The 16376-nt window shown below is 38.6% G+C and overlaps 1 protein-coding gene across 4 annotated transcripts in view; it reads left to right on the top strand.

Annotated features, from left to right (window-relative positions):
• The window catches only part of SLC9A6 (solute carrier family 9 member A6), a 73519-nt gene that overhangs the window by 43641 nt on the left and 13502 nt on the right, over positions 1 to 16376 (top strand). For 3 of the 4 annotated variants that reach the window (XM_023735484.1, XM_004380951.2, XM_023735485.1), the window contains 4 exons: positions 2921 to 3032; positions 4130 to 4283; positions 9821 to 9851; positions 12184 to 12263. In XM_023735484.1, coding sequence (XP_023591252.1) covers positions 2921 to 3032; positions 4130 to 4283; positions 9821 to 9851; positions 12184 to 12263 — 377 coding nt within the window. Of the gene's footprint in view, positions 1 to 2920; positions 3033 to 4129; positions 4284 to 9820; positions 9852 to 10983; positions 12136 to 12183; positions 12264 to 16376 lie in introns of those variants that run through there. The other variant, XM_023735486.1, reaches the window with a different exon arrangement.

Below are 16376 nucleotides of genomic sequence, written 5' to 3'. Positions count from 1 at the left end.
TCTTCATTTGATGTTCTAGGGTTTCAGGATTGTTGATTCTCTGTTTGGCTTAGTTTTTCGGATCTTTGTTGTGGAGGGACGGCGTGGTGTTTCTGCCTAGAGCGCCATCTTGCCGGAAGTTCCCCTAAATATTCTTGATAGGTTTCTGAATCTATTAGGAATTGAGTTCTTTAATTAAAAATCCTACCATAAAAACTGACTCTTAACAGGAGAGAGTTGTTCTCTTTCTGACTCTGTTAGATAGACTTAGGTTTGGTTTCATGTGACAAAGTCCTAGATGAACAATACTTAAACAAGATGAAAGTTTCTTTCTTTCTCATGTAAAAGTGTGAAGTGGTGTCATCAGGGACCCAAGCTTCTAACTCATTTCAGTAGGGAGTTGCGCTTGTTCTTAACCATCCAAAGTGGCTCACTCCCATCGCTGCCGATTTCCTTTAAGGACATGACCCAGAAGGTGTACACATCACTTCTACTTAGCATCCCATTGGTTACACCTACCTGCAAGGGAGCTTGGGAATTATATTCTTTATCAGATAAAAGTCGGAGGTCGGGGAGTATGGTGTCTGCTACTAAAGAAGAAAGGGAGAATGGATAGTGGGGGTAACTAGCAGTTGCTGTCCACATGTTTTGTTGTTGTTTTATTTTTTTAAGGGAATTACTTTTTTTAAATAAACTTTTTATTTTAGAATAGTTTTAGATTTTACGGAAAAGTTGTGAGTTCCCATATACCCCATCCCCAGTTTCCCGTTAACTTATTAGCATCTTGTATTAGTATGATACATTTATCACAATTAACGTTCCACTACTGATACATTATTATTAACTATACTTTATTCGGATGTTCTTTGGTTTCACCTAATGTCCTCTTTCTGTTCCAAGATCTCATCCAGGATACCACATTACAGTTAGTCATCATGTCCCTTTAGGCACCTCTTGGCTGTAACAGTTTCCCAGACTGTTCCCTTGTTTGTGATGGCCTTCAGGAGTACTGGTCAGGTATTTTGTAGAATGTCCTTCAACTGTAATTTGTCTGATGTTTTTCTCATGATTAGACTGGAGTTATTATTGGGAGGAAGACCACAGAGGTGAGGTGCTATTCTCATCACATCGTATCAAGGGTACAGACTTTTTAACATGTCTTACCTATGTTGATGTTAATCTTGATCACCTGGCTGAGGTAGTGTTTGTCAGGTGTCTCCACTGTGAAGTTACTCCCCCCTTTCATACTGTACTCTTTGGAAAGACATCACTATGCGCAGCCCATGCTTAGGGAGTAGGCATCTACACGCCCAACTCTTCGAGGGCGGAGTATCTATGTAAATTATTTGGAATTCTTCTGCTTTGGAGATTTGTCTGTTCTCCCCACTTATTGTTTTAGTCAGTCATTTATTTATATCAGTATGGACTCATGAATATTTATTTTATGCTTTGGGTTATAATCCCACACTATTTTGTTGCTCAAATTGTTCTAGCCATGGCCACTGGGAGCTCTTTTAGTTGGCTCCTGTGTCCCTTTGACGTACCCCCATCATTGTGTTTTTTGGTTTTTTGTTAAGCACTTCCTTACTTTCTGGCACTGCAAGATGGTTCAGGCTCATCTTGTATATTCTCTGCCTAAGCCATTTCTCCAAGGAGCCCTAGGTTTGCTTGTTGCCGCTGGGGTGTCATTGCTTGTAGGCCCTCTCAACTGAGGAAATATGTGTATATACACAGGTTAGTATATGCATATGTATCTATAAACGTTTCTATATGTAACCATCTGTATCGATATTAAGCTAATCATGAGTTCATACTGATGTCTCCAACTGTATCCTGTTACCACATGGATCATTTTAGCCTTCTCTCCTTGATAATCTGTAAATTCCCACTTCAACAGTGAAAAACCTGGCTCCCACCATCCACCATCCATTTACTTAATTGTTCAATTCCAGTATACGTGCATTGCAGTATCAGAATTGTTAACCCATACATCCCTATGGGAAATAACTGTTATCAACTAGCACACAGTGTTTACGTGCACTTCCTTTTGCCTCTAGTGTCACAGATACCATTCATTTCTAGTTTCTTAGGTGAGCACCAGTTCCTCCACGTTAGTGTGTGCGTGTGTGTGTGTGTGTGTGTGTAAACTGTAAACAGTGGCATGATCTTACCTTCTGTTTTCTTTTGTTGTTGTAAAAATGTAGATAAGATGTTTTTAATCTTAGATTTTCCTTTATACTCCTTTCAGAAAATGGATTGGAGACTGTATTGTGACCCCTGAATTAAAAATAGTAATTGTAAAGCAGGAGTCTCTATAGACAGCTTGATATCTGTTTTGACTGGAGGAAAAGATACTAAAACTGGTTTCCAGTTAAGCATCTCCTTTGCAGCAGGTGGAAGTAGAGACTCAGTGGGACACATTGGGGCTAGCAGGAATTACAGTGGTAGGAGGTGTTTGAGCTTCCCTTTTCATTGTTCTGAGGAAGAAAAGGGAAGTTTAGCCAGTACGCTGTTCATTTTACCACCACTGGCAATTAAAATGAATTAACCTATTATATAAATTTTAAACATAGAAATTTAAACATAAATTTTAAACATGTTTCTATTCATCTAAATAATTTCCTGTATGTTAGATCTGTACTTGTTCAGTTTGGTAGCAACTAGCCACAAGTGATTATTTAAATTTAAATTAAATTAAAATTTCCGTTTTTCAGTCACGCTAAGCCACATTTCAAGAGCTCACCATATTGGGCAGTGCAGATATAGAACATTTCCATCATTGCAGAAAGTTCTATTAGACAATGCTGCGTTAGATAATGGAATCAAAAGACTGTGTTAGAAACTGAGTTCCCGAAGATAATCTTCTACCATCTTGATTATATAGTCTATAAATAATACTGAAACTAAAAGGAAATTATCCTTAACCTGTTAATAATTTTAGATTGCTATTTTCTTGGGAAGAGCTGCCAATATTTACCCATTGTCCCTCTTACTTAATTTGGGTAGAAGAAGTAAGATTGGATCAAATTTTCAACACATGATGATGTTTGCTGGTAAGTTACAACTTTCCCTCTCTTGCCTATCCCAAGAAACCACTCACAATGCATATGCCAGTTTAATTCCAAACTGAAATGATAGGCTGATGACATAAGATCCCATTAAACAACCTCAAATAGAAAAGTCTTTTTATAGTGTTCCATTCCCTTCTATGGGACTTTTTTATGTTCTGGTTCCAAATCCCTGGTTCAGAAATAATGTTACATGAAGTGTGAAAATAAAGATTAATTCATGTTCACACAAAAACTTGTGTGTGAATGTTTATAGCAGCTCTATTCATAGTTGCCCAAAACTGGAAACAACCTGTCTGTTTTTCAGTGGGTGAGTGGATAAACAAACTGTGGTACATCCTTACGATGGAATACTACTTAGCACTAAAAAGGTACAAACCATTAATACACACATTAACATGGATGAATCTCAGAGGCATTGTGCTGCGTGAAAGAAACCAGTCTCAAAAGGTTTCATACTGTATGATTACATTTATATGAGGTTGTCCAAAAGACAGAACCATAGCAGTGGAGAGCAGATCAGTGGTTGCCAGGGGTTTGGCGGGACAGGGCTTGGACTAAAAAGGGGTAGCACAAAGGAACATTGGGAGGTGATGAAGCTGTTCTGTACCTTGATTGTGGTAATGGTGACATACCTCTATGCATTTATCAAAACTCATTCAACTGTTTACCAAAAAGAGTGCATTTTACAGTATGTAAATTAAAAAATGGAGCTCTGGTGGCGCAGTGGTTAAGAGCTATGGCTGCTAATCAAAAGGTCAGCAGTTCAGATCCACCAGCTGTTCCTTGGAAACCGTGTGAGGCAGTTCTACTCTGTCCTATATGGTCGCTATAAGTCGGAATTGACTAGATGGCAACAGGTTTTTTTTTAATTAAAAAATAAAAACTTAAAATTATTAAAAGATTAATGCATGTTAATATCATATACTAATTTGTTTATTTTTCTATATTTGCATATGTTAATATAGCATATTTGTTCACATGCTTGTAAGTTTTTAGAATGTACTTTTATTTGTCTGAATTTATGGTGCTCCCATTGCTAATGAGTTAATAGAAGAAATACCTCTTCCATTCCCTTGTAGGGCTTCGTGGTGCAATGGCTTTTGCCCTCGCCATTCGAGATACTGCCACTTATGCCCGGCAAATGATGTTCAGCACCACACTTCTAATTGTGTTTTTTACTGTGTGGGTATTTGGTGGTGGTACCACTGCAATGTTGTCATGCTTGCATATAAGGTAAGTAGTAACTGGAGACCTCATTTTAATATTAAATTATAACTCTGTTTATTTTTCTTTCAGTCATGAGACAGTTTTAGGCTTTGATGAATCTATAATATTTCATTTTGGAAATGGATAGTGGTGATGGTTACACAACATGGTTAATGTAATTAATGTCACTGAATTGTACACTTAAACATGATTAAAATAGCAAATGTTTTATTACATATATTTTACCACAATTTTTAAAAGTATGTAACATTTATTTTAGGAAACAAAGTGAAAATATGCAAAACAAAAAGAAAAATAATTGTTAACATCTTGAGGGCTCTCTCTCCAGACCTTACTGTGCGTGATATGTATTTTTAACAAAAAGGGGCAACACTAAAAGTACAAAAGAGTAAACTGATTTTTAAATGTAATATAGTGTGGGCATTTATGTTATCAAATATATTTACATCATAATTTTTAACGGCTGTATAGCTCACAAGGGGCCCTGGTGGTGCAGTGGTTAAAGTGCTGGACTTTTAAGCGAAAGGTTGGCCCTTCAAACCCACCAGCCGCTCTGTGGGAGAAAGATGTAGCAGTCTACTTCCGTAAAGATCACAGCCTTGGAAACCCTATGGGGCAGTTCTGCTCTGTCCTTCAGGGTAACTGTGAGTCGGAATTGACAGCAAGGGGTTTGGTATAGCTCATAATTTATTTGACCAAATCCCTGTTGTTGTATTTTACCTTAACCCTAGTCGATACTAGATATTATCATTCTTTGTCATCATTATGGTTGTTTCTAGCAGTTGTTTTAGCAGTGTCTCTAACCTAACGATCCAAGGCTGAAATTGTGGAGTCTTAGTCTTAAATGTGTTTTAGTTAATGTATTCAATTTGAAAGCTCCCTTGTATCTCCAGAGTTTTGCATTTGTTTCCATGGATACAGCAGCTACGTTGCTAAAGGCTTTGTAACTCTTAGTTCTGTGTTTGGCTGAAACTTCATAGACCTTAAGAGCTATTGAGCTTCCAGAATCTATAGAGTTCATTAGAGAAAACAGTATTTCACATTTTATAGAATCTGTTCTCCATTTTTTTCATTTTATTATCCCCTTGCCTTTCTTTTAACATTCTAAAGACCAGCCAGCCATAAATCACACTTTGAATGTTGTTATTATCTTAACCTCTGTTTAAATTCAAATCCCTTTCTTATGTATTTCTTCGCTGTTATTGCATACAATAGAAAATACATGAAATTTATGTTCTTATAACCCTAATTATTACTTCAAAGAGGACCTGGTGTTTGTTGAGTGCCTACTGTGTGCTGGGCGTTGTGCTAAGTGCATTTTACATATTATCCAATCACAATAACTCCACTTTACATGTGAGGAAAGAGAGTCTCAGAAAGGTTCTCAGTTGTTAAGTCATACAAATAATTAAACGGTGGGCAGAGGAGCTTGTGATCTCACATCATTTCTTCTGTGCTGTGTTGCATCATGCAGTGAGGGTGGTAAATTTTGGGAAGGACTAAGCTCTTGTCTTTTCTCACGAGCTTGTAAAAGAAGACTTCTTATTCCACCAAGGAGAACAAAATATAATTTAAGGAAAATAATACTCTTCAGTAGAATCTCACAGTTTAAAGTAGAATCAGTTTTCTTCCCTAAATGCTCTCTGTACAAACAAAGCACCCTTGCTTACCCCTAGTCCCCAAAAAACTCCCAAACTCACCTACTCACATAAAGTTTAATCCCCCTCACTAGCTTTGAGAGCTCTTTGTCTGGCCCCATCTTGCCTGTCCTGTAGCGTACAGTTTGGCACTTAATTATATCCATTGCCCTACAGGCTTAGATAAATTCTTATTCTTGTTTGTTTTGCCTCTTTGAGAACAGAAGCTATATTTTAAGCTTCTCTTCCTTCCCTCCAAATTTGCATAGTACAATTTTAAGGATGCTGATAAGTCCTTAAAGTTTAAGATTCATATAGACTTAGTTTTGGAGTTCTTGCTCATTCACTTACTAATTCTGTGATCTTAGGCAAGTTATTTAACATTGTAAACCTCAGTTTCCTCATCTGTAAAGTGTATACGATAGTCCTACCTCTTAGGGTTATTGTGAAGATTCAGTGAGCTAATATATGTAAAGCTCTTAGCACAGCATTTCAAATGTGCCTCTTATTCATTCATTTAGCACATACTTATTGAGCACTACCATCTGTCAGCCACTGTTTTGTCTCTAGCTCAGTGGTCCTCAATTCAGGCAACTGTGCCTCCCAGAGGACATTTAGCAATGTCTGGAGACATTTTTGATTGTCACAACTGGGGGAGAAGGCTGCTACTGGCATCTAGTGGGTAGAGGCCAGGGATGCTGCTAAACATTTTACAGTGCACAGGACATGCTCTCCTCCACCCCACTCTGAACCCCACACTCTAACGAACAATTATCTGGAGTAAAATGTTAGGAATGCCAAGGTTGAGAAACCTTGCTCTAGAAAGGTACAGTGATAGTAATGAGAAAAGGTCCCTGGTTTCATGAAGTTTATACTTCAGTGACAGAAAACAGACAATAAACTAGTCAACAAATACATGAACATGACAATTTCAAATGGTATTAAATGCTATGGTGACAGTCAAATAAGGTACTGTGATAATGACTGAGGGTGGTGAGGAGGTCAGGAAAGGTCCCTGTGAGAGGTTACTTTTGAGCTCAGTCTACCTGTATGACAAGAAGTCGCCAGTTAAACAATGATTAGGAAGAAAAGCAGTCCAGGCAGAGGGAAAAGCAAGTGCAATGGCCCAGAGACAGGAACAAACTTGGCCTGTGTAATGAACAGAAAAATAAGCCCATGTAGCTGGAGTATAGTGATTGAGGGGGAGGTTGGAAATGAGATTGGGCAAGATCTTATAAGGATAGGGGTCAGCAAACTGTTCCTGTAAAGGGTCAGTAATAAATATTTTAGACTTTATGGGCCATAAGGTCTCTGTCCTAACTACTCAGCTCTAGTGGGAAAGCAGCCATAGACAATACATAAATTAATTGGTGTGTCTGTGTTCCAGTAAAACTTTATTTACAAAAACAGATGGTACATCACATTTGGCCCATGGGTTGTCATCTGCGGACCCCTGCTATAGGGTCTTGTAGGAGATGGTAAAGAGTTTAGATTTTAAGATTCCAATTGGAAATCTTGGTGGATTTTTAAGCAAAGGAATGGCATGATCTAATTTCCAGTGTAAAAGGATCACTCTAGCTGTTGTGTGAACAATGGTCCTCAGTGAGGACCAGCTGTTCCTGCCTCTTTCACATACTTTGTGACAATCACATTTGGCTCCCTGCCATTTACCAGACATACTTTGCACTTCTCTGTCTCTGAGCCTTTTTTCATATTGTTTCTGCCTAGAATTCTCCTTTCCTCCCAGTAAATGACTCACCTCAAGTGCCTCCTCCTTTGACCCCGTTCTTTTCTATAGGAACCACTCTTCTGTTGGCTTAACCCTGGGTATCTCTACTATGGTACCTATGTCATTCAGCCTTGTAGTAATAATGTTAATAATAATAGCCTAGTTATAATAATAACTACCACTTAGTGTTTATGATATATCACACAATCTGCTAAAATCTTTAGATACTTTTTTTTTTCATTTAATCCTTGCAGCGACTCTGTGTGGTGGACATTATCCCCATTTTCCAGGTGATAAAGTTAAGGTTCATAGGGCTGTATAACTTGACTAAGTTTACACAGCTGGAATGCAAATGAGTTCAAATTTGAACCAAGCTCCCCCTGATTGCAAAGCCCTTAGGGATTACATTATAGTTGTGTCTGTCTCCCCTACTAGTCTGAGCTCCTTGAGGGCAGAAGCCATGTCTAATTCATGTCTGTGCCCTGTGCCTAGTACAGTGCCTGGCAAATAATAGGTGCTCTGCAAATGTTTATTGCATTGAATTGGCTTCAGATAAAGTACCACTGGGTATTACAAATGTGCAGTCTTCAAGACCACTAGATGTCACTTTAGATACATAATTCTGGTTAGAGTTTAGTGTGAGTAAGAAGATATTAAACAGCCTCTGGTACTTTTAACAAAGAAGAAATGAGCCTTTCTTTGAATTATGAATCTGGTCATGGACATTTGTTTTCAAGTACTTGACCGTGATTCACTTGCTTTCCAGATGCATCATTTGCTTCCCTTCAGTGTTATTTGTATTCTGGGATGTTACTGCTACAGCTTTTTACACTGCTGTGTTTTCTGTGTTGTCTGTAGTAGTTAACTTAATTGATAAACATTTGAGCACCTATTGTGTGTCAGGCACTGTGCTAGACTCTGGGGATACAGAGATGAATTGAGACATAGCCTTTACCCTCAAGGAGCTCACAGTCTATTTGGGGAGACTGACAGGTAAATAACTATAATCTACCGTGCAAAGTATTATAATAGAGGAATCTAGAAAGTGCTGCAAAAGCACAGAGAAATAAATGATTCTGCTTGAGGGGGTCATAGACTGGTTAATTTGGAACTCAAAAAATGAGTAGAAAAAAATGAGGGAAAGTGCATTTCAGATAGAACAGCATGAGCAAAGGACAGAGAGTTGGGGAGAGGCATAGTTGGGATTGGCTAGTGTAGGGTATGTAGAAGAGAATCATGGGAAGTGAGGGTGGAAAGGTTAGTTGGGGTGGGGCTTGCTAGTTGGTAGAGAGTCCTGAGTGCCACACTTAGGACTTTTGACTTGACATTCCGGCTTGTAAGCCGCTCTCAGTCTTTTATCAAGGGAGTAACTCAGTAAGTTCTTATGCTTTAGACAGCTAACTCTAGGGGAGAGCCTGGCAGCTGGAAAACCTCACAGCCAGTGGCTATAGATGCCATGAATCTGAATGAGGGCCTGAGCTTGAGCAGTTGGGATGGAAAGGAGGGAAGACCTGAGAGAGTCTGGAGGGAAGACCTGAGAGAGTCTAGAGGGAGAATCACCAGAGTTTGTGAGTGCTTATATTTGGAGGATAGAGAGAAGCCAAAGGGAACTTCTTCATGAGGAAGCTGTTCCCTGGGAGACAGAAAGCAGGAATTTTAAGCAGATGAAAAAGAATTAATGAAGAACCGAGGCTAATGCCTATCCATTAGCTATGAAAAAATGGTAATTGGACTCTCTCTTCAGTCATTGTAACAGAATGCTGCCATAAGAGCCAAGAGGTCCAAAAATATGCAGCTCCCTCCCGGAATTGCATTGTGCCAGCCTTGTTTCTAGAATAGCCCCCCAGTTGCACTTATTTAGCTAATGAGGCAGTGTTGCTTTCCCTGACTCTGCTTATAGTGTGCTTATATTCAGAGAAGGAAGTGTTGTTTTTCTGAAACTGGTAAGATTATCAGGAAGACAATCGTTAGTAGACCCTGCTTCACTTAGAATCCAAGCTGTTGCTAAAGAAAGTGACAGTAGCCAAAACTCTACATCAACAACCATAGAGAAAAAGAAAACATTAACCATTCCATAGCTTCTGTGTTGAGAAAAGTAGTTGCCTGACAATGTACATATGTGAATAGATCATTTTTTGGCTTTGAAATCTCATTTGCCTTTTGTGTTTCTCCTTTAGGGTTGGTGTTGATTCAGACCAAGAACATTTGGTAAATATATGTTTGTGTTGTTCTGGCATTTCTGTCAAATGTGCAGTCTTTTGGAAAGAAAACAATCTACTGTAGACTTCATTCCACTGTTATTTAGATCCTGTCCTGTTTGCATCAGCTTTTAACTAATATAATTCCTGGCTTTTCTCACTGCTTGATAGAGACAAAACCAAATTTGCAACAGGGTGTAGCTATCAGGGGTGACAGCATTCATATATGTGGCCCTACTGGGCTTTTGCTGCAGAGGAGAGCAATCTCTTAAGTGCTCCTGGGTTTTCAAGTGGCTGCTCTGGCACAGGAAGCCTTTTTCCACTTTGGTTTGCGCATGAAGGCTTGTTTCTGATGTAAGCCCCACTCCAGCTGCTCTTCCTGTGTCACTTTCAAATTGGATGACCAGCAGCTGCCCTTGAGAACTGCCTAGAAGCTTTTGAATCTTTAGCCAGTGTTCCCTGCCTATTAAGGGGAAAGTACTTTCTTACCCTGTGCCTCAACCTTGTCCACATTTCCTGGCTTGCTTCCATATGTCATTTTCTCAGTTGTTCCTGGGAACCTGAGCCTGCTGGACCGAGTGCCGTGTAACTCGGTTCCCTCTTAGACCGACCACTCCTTACTGGTATTTTCCATCAGCTTTTTGATTTTTTGTGTGTGCACCACTGAATACATGACTGTGTATTAGGCAGTATTTAAAAGGGTTTGTATGAGAAATCAAAAGAAATTAGGTTTTGAAGATGGAAAGCATCTCAGTAGTATTTGGTTTCAAAACACAATTCTTCTCATGTCTGAAACAAGCCCTGGTATTTTGTCTTCAGGGTGTAGTTAAAAGAAAGTTATCTGATTTTTTTTCTAGATGCTAATTAGATTAGCTGTTGAGTGATGAGTGTGTATGTGTGATATAGAAAGTACTTGCCCTCTTTTGTGGTCAGAATCTTAAAATATAATATTATCCAAACCAAGCTGGATAAATTCCCATGTTGCCGAGCTGCTGGAGTAGTAGTTTCCCAGGTATAAGAGCTGTTCAGTGCCCCCACCCCTGTGTCAAAACAAGAATCAAGTTCTCACCCAGCCCACAAGGCAAATGCTTGATCACTATCTGCATAAGTCTCCATCTGCTGTGTCGCCTCTGTCACCACAGGGGAGAAATGGAAATGCAGTGACAGGGAGAGAGCCAGGGAGGTGAGTACCAGTTGTGACAGACGAAAAAAAAAAATCCGATTTTTTGTTTGCCCTCAAAACCCTGTGGATGTCTTGGTTTGTTACATTGTTTACTCGATATTTTGAGTGTCTACTAGGAAGCACAGAGGAACATTATAGTAAGTATGGAGTGTGAGGGGTTGGGTTAAACAGGTGTGTGTGTATGGTGGAGAGATGCTGAGATTTATAATTTAATTGAGAAAGTTTTTTTGCTCTTCAAGAAGTAGGGGGATGCACAAACCTATGCCTAATAATGTGAAAGGAAATACAGAGGGTGTTTTTTGGCCATTGTAAGCCCATACAATGTTCTCTCAAACATTTTTATACTGTGTATGCTTTGATAGATATTGAGGGGAAGATTAATTCATTTTGAGGGTCAGAAAGGATAGGAGGAAAGGAAGCAGAAGCCAGAATCTAAACCCTGTGCTCTTAGAAAAGCATGGAACCGTAGAACATTAGAGCTAGGAAGGACCTTGGGGATTATCTAACCCTCGCAGTTTACACATGAAGAAATTCAGGCCCAGAGAGGGAAAAGGAGTTGCCCAAACGGTAACGTCAGAGTGGGGACTCGAACCACTAGATCACCTAACTGCCTGACTACTGACCACATCATACTACAAATCAGGGTACAGTTTATGTTGTTGGAAGCTATTTCAGAAGATACCTGCTTGCTGTCTTAGTTTTCCTTCCTAGTCTGTCATGTTTACCATGAATTTCCCTACTTGCTTTCATTTTGCTGGTATTCTAAGAACATAGTAGCAACTTTGAAAATGCTGGTTATTTTTGGGATCCATGACAATCCCCAGAGATAGGGATGTTAATGTGATGTTTTGTATTTAAAATACTGTTCACATTGGGAGTGCAAGTCTTTTCGATTTAGGTATGAATTATCCCACACTGATTTTTAAATGATAATAGACTCATAAATCAGCAAGCAGTCTGAGTAATAAAGGTGTTCAGAAAAAAAATTCAGTTTTTTATTCCAAAGCTACAATATACAAGCTATTAAATTTCTAATGTTACCCATGTTAGAGAGTCTTATATGTAGCAGGCACTATTTCTGGATCTACAAAGGAATGTCTGTATATAAATGTGTTTTTATCTTTGTCTATGCGTTGATTTATTGCTTATCTGTTTCCAGGGTGTTCCTGAAAATGAACGGAGGACTACCAAAGCAGAGAGTGCTTGGCTCTTCCGGATATGGTACAACTTTGATCATAAGTATCCTTAATTGAGGAAAAAAATGACATTATGGCCATAGATAAATACAGTTTACCTGTTTTGACCTTTCCCTTCTTGAGGTAGAACATAAGACCAGCCTTTAGTTCTGTTTCCCTTTCAGTGTAGTGAGGAAGATTATTAAATGAACCCGCACAAATGAGTTCCTTTGAAAAGCCATGACGCCCGTAGGGACGGGTTACTGCAGAAGAAGGAACTCGAGAGCCCTAATGACATACTTTCTTGGATGTATAGGTTTATTTATTAAGAAACTTTTAATATGTCTTATCCCCTAGCTAACTTAGTGAATCTGGCAAAATGTATTTGTTGGCTTTTGCCAGTGTACCTGCTATGGTGAAAGAGGAAAGGCTGTCTTAGGAAAAAGCATGAGAATGAAATAAAAATGCAGTTGTGTTAGATCCCGCGGTATTCAGCGATGTGCCTTGTTCCCCTGACCTTTCCAAAGACCGTGAGATTCTCCTGTCCGTTCGCACTGCCACAAATAGCTCATGTTTTCATTCTTTACCAAATTTCCTTCTTGTCCTTTTGTAACGGTCTCCTTCATAACTCTACTTTGGGTAGTGTTGATATTCTGTAACCTGTTTAAATCGGTAATTTTTAAAACATGTGATCACTGTTTAGTAAAATTAATTCTTTGTTTGAAAATCAAATCAGAAAAAGGAAGCATGAACTTCTTTCGGGCTGATACTTACCAGTACGTGAATCAAAACATGTTTTATGTTCCATTGAAACAAATTTGGGACAACAATGCAAAATTTTTTTCCTTGCTTTCAGCTTTTTATGATCACTGCCTTGTATGTTTAAAAAAAAGTACACTTAACACTTAATTGTTAGAAGCTACTACTTACATTAGTCTAGATTTGTACATTCACATTTTGCAAGTACTTCAAAATTAAATTCCTGTATGGAAACAAGAATGGAAATATATCTGTGGTACTAAGACTCCTGTTAGGGAGAGAGATCCTGGCTCTTTAAAATTGTTTAATGGTTGTGTCATTGCTTTTGGCTCCATTATCAGCATTTTGGGTATAAGCCACTCCCATCTCTTGGGGCTTTTTCATCCCTCTCATTTTACTGTTTCCTGTATGAAATGTTTTGTACATTTTCTTCATACTATATAAAACTATTAAATGACCTAATGTAGAGAAAATAGAATAGTATAGCTTATTTTTCTGTGTATTCTTACAGAAGTAAACACCAAGACTTGTTTAGCCTCAGTACTACCCTATTAAGTATTACTAGACTAAGACTTGGTAGTTTTAAATGCCTACTGCCTAAGTAGAATTAAACATTGATCATTCTAGATTTTGGTTCCTTTGTGTGGCCAGATTGCTTTTTTATTTTAATTGAAGTATATCTTAAATATAGTAAGGTGTATGAATCTTAAGTGTACAGCTTAATGTTGACCTATATAACTACCTGTATAAAGATCAGTGCCCTAGAAGTTGCCCTGTATTCGCTTGGGTGCTGATCATTATATAGGTAGCATGATTGTTTTAGCTATTACATTGAGGTCTTTGATCCATCACAAAGTAATTTTTGTGTCTGGTGTGCGGTATAGGTCAAGATCCACTTTTTTCCATATGGACATCCAGTTGATCCAGCACTATCTATTGAAAAGATTACCATCATTACCAGTTGCTGTTGTGTTGATTCTGACTTTCAGCAACCCCGTGTGTGTCAGAGTAGAATTGTGCTCCATAGTGTTTTCAGTGGCTAATTTTTCAGAAGTAGATCACCAGGACTTTCTTCCAAGGTGAGCTTGAATTGCCAAACTTTTGGTTAACAGCCAAGCACATTAACTGTTTGCACCACCCAGGGACTCCTTACCCCACTGAATTGTAGTGGAACCTTTATTGTAAATCACTTGGCCATATATGTGGGGGTCTGTTTCTGGACTCTCTACTATTCTGTCTATTTTTATGAACCAATACCACGCTCTTCTAATTATTGTACCTTTTAATAAATCTTGCTGTCTGGTAGGGTAAATCCTCTAGGTTTGTTGTTCTTCAGTATTGACTTGGCTATTTTAAATCCTTTGCGTTTCCATCTTAATTTTAGAAACAGCTTGCCAATTTCCACACACACGCACACCACTGCTGGCAATTTTCTTAGATTCATATTGAATCTATAGATCAACCTGGAGAGAACATCTTAACAATTCCATGAACACAGTACATCCTTCCATTTATTTAGATCCTCTTTAATTTCTCTCATTAATGTTTTGTAGTTTTCAGTGTACAAGTCTTGTACATCTTTCATTAGATTTATCCCTAAATATTTGATGTTTTTGATACTATTGCTAATCCCATTTATTTTATTTTCCATTTGTTTGTTGTTAATATATGGAAATACAAATGGATTTTATATATTGACCTTGTATCAGCAATCTTGCAAAATTCACTTACTATTTCTAATAGCTTATAGGTTCTTTTTTGTTTTCTGTATATACAATCATGTCATCTATAAATAATGATGCATAATTTTTTGTTTCTTTTCCAATGCCTTGTATTTTTTAAAAAATCTTCTTATACTGGCTGGACCTCTCCAGTGCAATGTTGACTGTAAGTAATGATACTGGACGTTCTTATTCCTGACCTCAGGGGAAAATTGTTTAATATTTCACCATTAAGTATGATGTTAGCTATAGGTTTTTGGATCCTTCCTTTATCAAGTTGAAAATACTGACTTCTATTTTTTTTATTTTATTGTTCTACTATATGTGAGAGTTTACAATTCAAGTTAGTCTCTCACACAAAAATTTATACATATGTTGTTATGTAACCCTAATAGCTCTCCCTATACTGTGACAGCACACTCCTCCTTTCGACCCCTGATTCCCCATGTCCATTCAACAAGCTCCTGACCCTCTCTGCCTTCTCATCTCACTTCCGGACAGGAGCTGCCCATTTAGTCTCATGTATCTACTTGAGCTAGGAAGCACACTATTCACGAGTATCATTTTATATCCCATAGTCCAGTCTAATCTTTGTCTGAAGAGTTGGCCTTGGAAATGGTTTTAGTTCTGGGTTGACAGAGAGTCCGGGGGCCATGCTTTCTGGGGTTCCTCCAGTCTCAGACCATTAAGTCTGGTCTTCTTACTAGAATTTGAGTTCTGCACACCACTTTTCTCCTGCTCCATCAGGGACTCTGTTGTGTTCCCCTTCAGGGTTGTCATTGGTGGTAGGCGGGCACCATCTAGTTCTTCTGGTCTCAGGATGATGCACTCTCTGGTTTATGTGGCCCTTTTGTCTTTTGGGCTAATACTTTCATTGTGTCTTCAGTGTTCTTCATTCTCCTTTACTCCAGGTGGGTTGGGACCAATTGCTGCATCTTAGATGGCCAGTTGCTAGCTTTTAAGAACCCAGATGCCACTCACCAAAGTAGGATGCAGAACATTTTCTTTATAAACTTTGTTATGCCAGTTGACCTAGATATCCCCCGAAACCATGGTCCCCAGACCCGTGCTCCTACTACTCTGTCCCTCGAAGTGTTTGGTTGTATTCAGGAAACTTCTTAGCTTTGGTTTAGTCCAGATGTGCTGACTTCCCCTGTAGTGTGTGCTGTTCTTTCCTTCACCTAAGATAATTCTTGTCTATTATCTAGTTAGTGAATAACCCTCACCCTCCCTCCCCACCCTTGTAACCATCAAAGAATGTTTTCTGTGTTTAAACCTTTTCTTGAGTTCTTATAATAGTGGTCTTTTACAATATTTGTCCTTTTCTGACTGACTAAATTCACTCAGCATAATGCCTTCCAGATTCCTCCATGTTACGTTTCACGGATTCATCATTGTTCTTTATCATTGTGTAGTATTCCATTGTGTGATTATACCATAATTTATCAGTTCGTCCGTTGATGGTCACCTAGGTTTCCATCTTTTTGCTATCGTGAACAATGCTGCAGTGAACATGGGTGTGCATATATCTATTCGTGTGATGGCTCTTATTTCTCTAGGATATACTCCAAGGAGCAGGATTGCTGGATCATATGGTACTCCTGTTTCTAGCTTTTTAAGGAAGTGCCAAATCGATTTCCAAAGTGGTTGTACCATTTTACATTCCCACCAACAGTGTATAAGTGTTCCAGTCTCTC

Source organism: Trichechus manatus, unplaced genomic scaffold (genome assembly GCF_000243295.1).
Source record: "Trichechus manatus latirostris isolate Lorelei unplaced genomic scaffold, TriManLat1.0 scaffold00079, whole genome shotgun sequence".
Taxonomy (NCBI): domain Eukaryota; kingdom Metazoa; phylum Chordata; class Mammalia; order Sirenia; family Trichechidae; genus Trichechus; species Trichechus manatus.
Note: the sequence above shows the minus strand (reverse complement) of the source record. Positions and strands in the feature narration are given on the sequence as shown.